This window comes from Hemiscyllium ocellatum, chromosome 23 (assembly GCF_020745735.1).
Source record: "Hemiscyllium ocellatum isolate sHemOce1 chromosome 23, sHemOce1.pat.X.cur, whole genome shotgun sequence".
Taxonomy (NCBI): Eukaryota; Metazoa; Chordata; class Chondrichthyes; order Orectolobiformes; family Hemiscylliidae; genus Hemiscyllium; species Hemiscyllium ocellatum.
In genome coordinates, this window is record NC_083423.1 from 45,486,357 (window position 1) to 45,496,880 (window position 10,524).

Below are 10,524 nucleotides of genomic sequence, written 5' to 3' on the forward strand. Positions count from 1 at the left end.
CTGTGCTATGTAAATTATTGCAAGAAAGTGAACTTCCACTTTTTATCTGTAAGGGGAAAAAAGACACACAATCTGAATGTCTTCCAGAGCTTGGTGTATGATGAACAAACTGGTGTCTCCAGGACCTGATATCTAGAGTGAATAAGTTAGAGAGTTATTGATTGAGCACATCTCATAACAGTAGAGTCCTGATGGCAAACAACAGCCTGGTCATCAGAGGAAATGGGCTGCTATGCTGGTGTATTACTCTTGCACACAAATAACTAAAGCCCCATTGACTGTGCGAAGTGTCGTAATACATTTTAAAATCTGACTTCATACATTCTTTGGGGTTTTGAGTCAACAGAAATTTGTGTTAGAAGAATGAAATGGCTATTTTTCTGGAGACTTCTGGTTGTGATAAACTGTCCAGATAATCAAAGGCTAACTAATCAATAGTATGTTAGTTTCAACTTCATCCCAGCACTAAAGCATATATTGGGTGACCAGGTCAGATTTCTTCCATGATGCAGAAAGACTGGTCTCCTTGCAAATAACTGAACTCTTTGTAAGATTGGGATCTAACTCTGGATTATGGTTGCACTTAGACTGTGACCGTAACAAATATGAATGTGAGTGATCTGAGTGCATCCTCCGAAATATGGAGTTTAAAGTTGAATCTCTCTGAGTCACTGGTTTTTAAATAGTTGATATGTAATACAAAAATCATCTTCTCTTTCAGTTCTTCTTGTTTCTCCTTGTCATATTTGCAGTTGAAATAGCAGCTGGAATTTGGGGCTTTCTGAATAAGGACAAGGTATGGATCAGTTTCTTCTTATTAAAAAAATAGCTATTTCTTGTGCTGAAAAACTTATGGATGTCGGTGTTGAGGAATTGAAACTATTTGTGGGCGGCACAGTGGTTAGCACTGCTGCCTCACAGAGCCCGAGACCCGGGTTCATTTCCCGACTCAGGCGACTGACTGTGTGGAGTTTGCACGTTCTCCCCGTGTCTACGTGGGTTCCTCCGGGTGCTCCGGTTTCCTCCCACAGTCCAAAGATGTGCGGGTCAGGTGAATTGGCCATGCTAAATTGCCCGTAGTGTTAGATAAGGGGTAAATGTAGGGGTATGGGTGGGTTGCGCTTCGGCGGGTCGGTGTGGACTTGTTGGGCCGAAGGGCCAGTTTCCACACTGTAAGTAATCTAATCTAATCTCTTTCAGCCATCAGTTATCACCAGCCATTCCCAGGTTGGATGTAGTAAAACTTAACTTGTCCAGAAGGAAATGGGGTGCAGTACCTGATCGAGTATTGATTTTCCTCTATCAGTCACCAGTCTCTTTAAGATTGCTAAACTGCAGAGGTTGGGTCTATTGTCTGATGACTATGAAAAACTGGACTGAGATTGTCAAGTTATTCTAGTGTTGGAGCTTCTGTCAACAGCACAGAGAAAATCCAAATTTGAATTTGGAACTAAAAGTCAGAGGTCAATGAACAAATCAATGCCATGCATCTCTCCCTTAGTAGTTTTATTCTTCGTAACATCTTTCTAGCTGGTGTAACTCTCCAGCCCATTAAATGGAAGCCCATAAGTAGTTCATTTAAGTGGTGGCTGAGTGTCAGCTGGGTAGAGCATCCTCTTCTATCAGAGTCTGAATTCAGACTGGAGCTGCTATCTGTCTCCCACCCACTACAGAGAGATGCTTGGCTACGCTGCTCAATAACCAGCCTTATTTTATTGGCCTTTGACCCCACTCCTGGATTCTTAGTGCCAGGCTTACCAGACAATGCCAGATTTCTGCGTTAGAAGGCCCATCAGTATGAGCTCAGACAGTCGAGGTGTTACATTCATTCTGGTTTAGGGCCATCTGTCACCAGCAGTCACTGACATCACTGAGCCTGATGTAACCTTTTGTAGGTAAACCTTTTGAGCCATATTTCCATTTGAGCTGATTAAACATAAGAACTAGGAGCAGGAATAGGCTATCTGGCCCTTTGACCCTGGAATTACTCCATATTTAAAATCAATTTGCATGCAAAGGTATCCAGATCTTTCTAAATGCCATTTTTTTAAAAAATATTTTGATTTTTATCAAAGTGAAGCTTTACATTTTACTACACTATTCCATCTGCTATCCCCTCATCTGGCCTACGTCTGTCTGCAGCGCAGCTGTTCTCTACACTGTTTACTTTTCAACTTGAAATGTATGTTTCAGCAAACTTTGAATGCATTGCACTTAGTCCCCTCATCTAACTCATTCATATAGATTGAAAATAATTGTCCAAGTACTGATATTTGCACTGCTTTATTAGTTACAGCCAACTTAATGTCCCCCTTGGATAATTTCTAATCACAGCTCTCGAGCAGGTAGAACTTGCTTCCTTGCTGAGTGGTAGAAACAGTCCTGCCAAGTGCCCAAAAATGTTCTTGCTATTCCTAATCTTGTCTGTTCATTATCCAGTTCTCGCACAATATTGTCTAGATTCTTGGTTCCCTGTTACTTCTGAATTGTTCACTTATTTCTACAGTGAAGGTAAATTTAGTTTTGTTTAATGTCTGATCTTTCTCAGTCCCTATTAGCATCAGAAACAGGTGAAATTCTAACAAACCCATCTTGGTTTTTATCTCTTGTCATTTGCACATCTTAAGAAATATCTGCAATAATTTTAATGAACCTTCATGGTCTAAATTTAAATTGTTTTGACCTTTCTTCCTCAATTTCTTTGGTCTTTTAAAATCCTCCCAATTCTCTAACTTGTTCTGATTTTGGAATTACAACCCACTTTCAAGACAGCTACAAATTGAACCTAAAAATTTGTCCTAGACGTAGGGATGCTACCACTTTATCATCCTGATAAAGGGCTTCTGCCCGAAACATTAATTCTCTTGCTCCTTGGATGCTGTCTGACCTGCTGTGCTTTTCCTGTGCCACACACTCTTGACACTGCATCATCAGAGTCAATTTCACAGAATTATAAATCTTTTGACCAAGTGATTCCAGCTTTACCTCATCTTATTTTAGCCACAATTGGACCATGTTTTCTGTACATTATTTGAAACATCAAAGTCAAAATACAGTATTATTTAAATACTGTTTCTTGTCTACACCATCATAATGTAATCTTTCCAATCTTAAGAGACTACTTGTCTATCAGCCCCAAGTCGTCCCTGCTTTTGGACTTAGCTAAATCATTTTCAAATTCAATATAAATGTCTGTTCTATTATAGTCACACTTCCCCAGTGGTCCCTTTTCCGACAAAGTGGTTCTTTCGCATTGCATGCTATTAGTCTAAAATAACCAAATCTCTACTTGATCACTCAACATGCTGATCTAGGAAACTATCTGCCATGGTTACCTTCCAAGAATTTGTTTACTATGTTACTACAAATTGTTTGTCCAGTATACATGGATTGAAGTCCCTTGTGATTACCTCATTGCCCTTCTTACAGCATCTAATTCTTTAATTTGTACTCCACACTAGAACAACAGTGAGGGAGCCTGATAATAGGTATCTCAAATATGTTCCATTACAGGCTTTTTAAAAAAGTTTCTCATTTTTTTTAGTTTGTGAATTATTATGCATGTTAAAAACCTGAGGCAAAATATTCCTATCAGTCAGCATCTGTCAAGAGGGCACACATTGAAATGGTACTTTCTCAGATCTTAGTGTTTTTTAAGCACGAATTTAAATGATCCCAAAGTTGTCATGAAGCCAGGTTTCTTTGTCACTTTTTTTTGGCTATAATGCAAAAGTTAATTATCAGCTTGCTGCACCTTTTTAATGTGACTCTCAATTAATTTCACTTTTAATAATTTCCCTCTTGCTTAACTAAATCCTGTAGGTCACTGAAGATGTGACAGGTTTCTACACGTCCTTGTATACTGAATATGTGAAAAATCATGACAAGAGTAAGGAAGCAGCTTTAAAAGCAATACAGAAAGGTGTAAGTTATCAACTTTTTTTTTGGTTATATATGTCCTTTTTCTTTTTCTTAAATTATTGTTATACTTTTGACCAGCTTGAAGTGCAGTTACACTTCAGTGTTTGTGTAATGTAATTTGCCTTTGAACCGACTGTAAACGTATGTGGTATAAATGTGTTGCCTCCAGTTATCTTTGAGGTGGAGTGTGGTGAAACACTATCTTGAGTTAAATCCTGAATTGAAGCTCTACTTCCAATGCAGGAAGGAAAAAAGAAACCGAGCAGCAATAGTAAAGAACCTTAACAGCTCCGTAGCTTCTTTCAGCTGTTCTTGGCTATTCAACTTAGCAACTGCCATCACTCCTATGTCATGCCTGTAAGGTGACATTTGTTAGTCTGATGGTCAGGGCTTCTCTGTAACCCAAGTGCCTTTTCAGAAATGCTTTCAAAATTCATCTGCTCTACCATCACTGTCACGTGATTCTCCACCAGAAGAGTGCACTTTTCTCCTTTTTGTATCAGAAATGTTGTATTTCTGGTTATTTCAAAGCTACTGACCATTAATTGAATGACCTTCATCATTCTGAAGAACAAATGACAGGCCCCCAAGACTTCAAAGAAGGGACTTGTATTTCCATGTCAGTTCATTTACAACCACTGGCATTTCAAAATACTCTACAACTAATGATTTTTTTGAAGTATCGTCATGATTGTAATATTTTCAAAGGCAAAACATATATATTATGGCAAAATGCTAAATAAAACCTGAAAAGTCATTGAAATGCAGCATTAATGACTAGAAAATATTGATACCAGCTGACTAGAGTGTGGGGGAATAAAGTTCTTGGGGTATGTGCTTCTGTAGAAGAGCAAGAACAAATCTGCAATCCTATTACCAAGTCATACCATGGGGCTCATCCTATGTGACTACTATTTCCTGGAACTGGCTATACTTCTAATGGGGTGCAATGAAGCATTACATGAGTTGATTAAAGGAGGTGTGAACGACACATCTATGGTAGACATGTTTGCTCTATTCGGCATAGGTTTTTTTTAAAACAACATAGGAAGTTCAGGAAATCCACTCTACTTAATGTCTGTCTATGCATGTGCCAGATGATTAGGATAATCTGGATTGCAACAATAGATGATTTGAGGTGCTCTTATCTGTGAAATCTGAGTAATCATTCATCAAAACCTGGTGAGAGCATCCTGTGACTAAATGACCTACATTTTATTTTAAAAAGTGAAAATCCTTGTGTGTGCATGAATGCCACTTTTCTCGTGCATTGTGTCATAAAAGTGTATAGTGAAGACCAAGCCCCCCCTAATGTGTGACTGGAGTGTTAAAGACTTGTGCTTCAGTTGTAGCCCTGCCCAGTACCACCACTGATTCGTAATTATGCCATCTCACAGAATATGATTGTCGGAGGTCAATCATCTCATCAACATCACGCGATGATGTTTTGGGCAGCCATCTTCAGATGTTTGATTTGAGGATTTTCCCTCCATCATAAGGTCAGAAGTGGGAAGTGCCTTTGTTCAACAGTATTCTTAAGTTCTGAGCAGCTCCTGGTTAAGGAACCCCCACCCCCAAAACCACCACCACCAGCACAGTGTTCAAGCTTGAGCTGATAAGCAGTAATTGCCAATGGTACATAAAAATTCCTGATCAAAGGCTTATGCCCAAAATGTTGATTCTCCTGTTCTTCGGATGCTGTCTGACCTGTGTGTTTTTCCAGCACCCCACACTCGACTCTGATCCAGCATCTGGAGATCTTTCTCTTTCCAACAGTATATAAATGCCAGGCAACAACCATCCTCCAGTGTCCAACAGCATTGCTATTGTTGAATCCCCAACCCCTCCTTCCTGGGTAAGGAGGCAGGGATGTGATCATCGGTCAAAGATATATTTAATAAATCAATCACCGACATTACGAATACAAAAGCAGTCTCTCAGGCTGAGAATTTTACAGGGAATAATTTAGGTAGCACACTCCCTGGAGTCTATGCATTATCCCAAAGGCACATGTTTGGAATGTTGCAAGAGATGTGACTTTTGTGAATGAATGCAACTGGAACATATATGAAGTAAGGCCACCAATCAGGATAGAGCCATCCACTTGATTAGCACCTCATCTCAGTGACGACTTTCACCAGTGCACAGTGGCAGCAGTGTGTTCCATCTGCAAGATGCATTGCAGCGACTTGACATCGTTTCAACAGCACAGTGCCTCAGTGGTTAACATCCCAACCTGCCAGAGACAGGGGCCCGGGTTCAATTCCAGTTGCTGACTGTGGAGGTTGTGTTCTCCTCCAGTCTGCATGAGTTTCTTTCGGATGCTCCAGTTTCCTCCCACAATCCAAAGATATTTAGGTTAGGTCAATTGGATATGCTAGATTACCCGTGCTGTCCAGGCTAGGTGGATTAGCCATGGGAAACGCATGCTTACAGGGATATGGTAGGGGGCTGGGTCTAGGTTGGATGTTCTTCAGAGGGTCTGTGTGGGCTCAATGGGCTAAATGGCCTGCATCTACATTGTAAGAATTCTATGATGCTATGAGCAGCACTTTCTAAACTTGTCCTAATATCCCTTGATGAGTAAGGGCAGCAGGCACATAGGAGCCCTATCAACCTTACGAACAGTTCAAAGTCCCATATCTTCCTGATTTGGAAATATATTGCTGTTCTTTTACTATTGTTGGGTCAAAATTGTAGAATTTGCTCTGATTGGGCAGATTACATCAAAGCCACACACCAGTTCATGAAGATGTCTTCAGCAAAATTAAGATGGACAATTATTCCTGATTATTGATATCTATTCATGGGGTGTGGATAAAAGAATGCAGTTGTGATTTTAAGTGGTAATCTAAAATAGTATTAGTTATTTTATAAAAATGAAAACTAGCTGATGAAAAAGCGAGATGCGATATATTGTTTCTGCTAGTTAAGTACTCTGAAGCTATTATCTGTAATGCTATTACACAGTTTCTGAGGAAATTATCTTATTTCAGCTGAATTGCTGCGGAATAGGTGGAACTCTTGAACCACTTATTCGACCCACCTGCCCATCTACAGACTTCACAGGAGAGTTTACAAGACAGGTATGAGACTTTGGTTTGTGACATTTACACTAAAATAAAACCAGTGCAGATGCTGAAGATGTAAGGAGAAGTCAAATTGCTGGCAAAACTCTGTAGGTCCAGCAGCATCTGTGTGGAGAAAGCAAAGTTAATATTGAGCCTGGTGACTCGTTCATCTTCAGAATGTTACCTCTGCTTCCCACAGATGCTGCCAGACCTGCTGAGTTTTGCCAGCAATTTCTGCTTGTGTGATTTACACTGTGGGTTTAAACTTGTACTTTGGCAGTAGCAGTTTTTAAAATTTGATGTACAACTTATTTTCCTACAAGGTACATCCTCTTTACCAGTTAATAACAAATGTGAATTTTGTGTGCGTGTCAGAAGACCTATTTAAAGACAGCTATTTACCCATTATAATTGAACTGCCATATAGCTATTGGTGTAGAAAGAAGTAGATATATAATAACTAAATTCCTGGTTCAGACAGTAAATATTTCAGCAGCAACTGAACCCAAATTGTTGTAGGAAATAATTGAGTGCATACAATTCTGCTTTAACATCTGATAAATGGGCCTAGACTGGCATGAACACGATGGGCTGAAGGGCCCGAGTGCATTTTAATATAGCTGTACTTTTGGTTTAGTCAAATGAGCAGGAGCACAGCTGAATGATGTGGACTTGTTTTATTGTCAAGTGATCTAATTTCACAAAAGGACAATTGTTAGAACAGTTTGGGAATTGAGTATTGTTTTCTTTATAGTACAGTTCTTACCACTGACTTAAATTCTAAAAGTAGTTGCATCATCATTTCTATTGTGGAAAGAAATGAAGGAGGTAGTTGGTTTGTTAGAATATTTTAATTGTCAATCTAATAATACAACTGTCTGAAATCCTAAGACTTAAGGGGTTGGAGACTGGGGAAAAATGCAGTTAAAACCCATTCTGATATTCTGCAGTTTAATTTTAAGAAACTTACAAAATAAAGTTGTAGGTGGTATGAAAGGATGCATTTGGCAATGTGACATCTGACCTTTATTATTATTCTAGAAGCAGAATGTATGTTTACCTTGGGCCTCTGTGGACAGCACACTAGCACTAGCTTTCCAAACACATTAAATCATGTTATTGTGTATCCATCATCATAAGTTATGAAAATGAGATTCATTGACCCAGCTTAGCAGTTGCTCTTGGCCTTTGCATATATTTTGGCTCTTTGCAGAACAGTGTTTCCCAGAGTCACTTATAATCCCAAAACTCATAATGGCTTAACCCAGTGTGCTTCAATGTGCATCTCAGTATATTGAAGCGTCCAGAGGTAATCTTAAACTGTATCATAGTATAAATCCAGTGTGTTTTAAGGGAAAATTAGACATGTTTACCGTCCAGTCTGAGCAATATTTGGAGGACTTGCCATTTGGTGTCAGTTTAAATTTGTTATTTAAGACCTACAATGTTTAAAGTTATCAAAGCAAAATGACTTGAATATTAAGCTAATAAAGTAAGATTTTACAATCAGTTTAAAATGAAATTTTAAAATTTTAAAGTGAATAGACTGAAGTACTGAGAAATGTTAGTATTTATCAAGGCCTGTAAGGACATAACAGTTAATATGCAGACACAAAAATAATTATGGTTTAGACTTAGTTTAAAAAAAATTGCAGGAGAAAAGACCAAGATTTTTGATGTACATGAAACCGCAAAATGACAACTATCAAGGAAGGATATACCAGCCTTTGAGAGAAATGTAGCAAGCATTCACTAGTCTGATTCCTGGGTTAGGGGACTGTCATTTCAGCAAGATTGAATTAACTGTTTGTTTTTCTGGCATTTGGAAGAATGAAGATGAATTCATTGGCATGAAAAATTCTTCAGTGACTCCATGGGATAGATGCCAGGCTCATGTTTCTCTTTGAAGTCTAGAACTTGGTGCCAAAATATGGGGGAAATTTAAAAATCTAGAAATTTCTGGAATCAAAGAATTGTTTCATTGGTGTTTCTACCCTAGAAAACTGTGACTGTTTAATAATGGAGTATAGTTAAGATGGGCACTTTTGGTTACCATGGGAATTGAGGCATAAATATTTGTGTGGGAAGGTGAAGCTCTGAAGATTCACCATGATCTTTAGTGAAGTAGACTCGGATAGTTAGAAGGAAACCTCTCACTGTTCTTTTGATATTACTTTTGTTAGATGAATCCACAAAGCCTTTTCATTTCAACTTCTGATATTTTTGATTTTGTGCAGTCATGCCTAACTGCTATTAAAGACGTATTTGACCGGAAGGTTTACATCATTGGAGCAGTTGGGATTGGCATTGGAATTGTAATGGTGAGTGAAACTACCTAAACACTGGAGTATGTAGCTCTATTACAAAGCTTTATCTCTCAAGTTGTTTTACAACAATAACCCTGCTTTTTTTTCTCCAGATTTTTGGCATGATCTTCAGCATGGTGCTGTGCTGTGCCATTCGCAACAGCAAAGAGATGATTTAAAGAGGAAGTTTGAAACAATGATGCCATTCAGTAATGAAAAGCATTTTTGCCTGATATTTGCTTCTTGTTAACAGCTTAACTTTAGCATTTAATTATTTTCCTTTTTTGTATTCAGTTTAAAATCTAACTTTTTTAAAATAAGACTCACTGTTTAATGTATCCACATAGTTCAATATTTTGTTTGACAAGTTAAGTATCAGTGTGTACTTGGAAATGAGGTTTTCTTTAAGGTTATCATAAATTTAAAACTATATATTTGTCTTATCTGTTTAAATTGGAAATGTTTATTCTAGAAGGATGGCAGACCTTGGATTCAGAATTTAAGATGTTAACTTAGTTAAGCTTAAGAGGTATTACAAAATTAGATGTTTTCCCAATTGTGATGTATCAAATGAACACATGCTATTGTGGAATCTTCACCTTCTCAATAAATCCTTTAAAGTATTTTGATTATTGTTTTAAAGTCACAAACTGTAGATACCGGATTTGCCTTTTTTCTTTGAGAAATAAAGTTTAAATTTGAACCTCCAGAGAATGTGTCACTGTTTTTTAAATATACAGAAAATAATCAGGAAAGTGGTTTGTTGTCTACGCCCCCTTCCTATCTGCTTAAGCTCATGAAGGGCGATTCTTCTCTATGAAGATGTCCAGAATTCCAGAGGTAATGAAGCAGAAGTCTGAGATGCTCATTACGCAGTCAACTTCTGGCAGGGCATAAAGACATATGCAGCACCATCTTGACTCCAAAGAGAAATTCAATTAGTCCCATTGCCCCATTCGGTTGCGGTAGCCCTACAATTTTATTTCCTTCCATTGCCAATCTAATGTCCTTTTTAAATTAATTTTGTTTCTACTTACCCCACTTTCGTACTTGGGGCATGAGCACTCAGCAATTAAAAATGTTATCCCTTGTTTGCCTCCTGCAACCCATGCTTTTTTGCCCTAAGTCTTTTATCACTATTTCCTGGTTCCTAATACTGTCAGCTAATGGCAACAGTTTTCCAAACGTCAGAATCTTAAGGTCCTCATGCCAGTAAAGTATTTGAT

General features: G+C 38.2%; 1 protein-coding gene across 1 annotated transcript in view; it reads left to right on the forward strand.

Annotated features, from left to right (window-relative positions):
* cd9a (CD9 molecule a) overlaps nucleotides 1–10,012 on the forward strand; it is a 49,154-nt gene extending 39,142 nt beyond the window's left edge. Inside the window, exons 4-8 of the mRNA XM_060842955.1 lie at nucleotides 722–796; nucleotides 3,823–3,924; nucleotides 6,918–7,007; nucleotides 9,230–9,313; nucleotides 9,412–10,012. Of these exons, the coding sequence (XP_060698938.1) occupies nucleotides 722–796; nucleotides 3,823–3,924; nucleotides 6,918–7,007; nucleotides 9,230–9,313; nucleotides 9,412–9,477 (417 nt within the window). The 3' untranslated portion in view covers nucleotides 9,478–10,012. The remainder of the gene's footprint in view (nucleotides 1–721; nucleotides 797–3,822; nucleotides 3,925–6,917; nucleotides 7,008–9,229; nucleotides 9,314–9,411) is intronic.
* The last annotated feature ends 512 nt before the right edge of the window (nucleotides 10,013–10,524 follow it).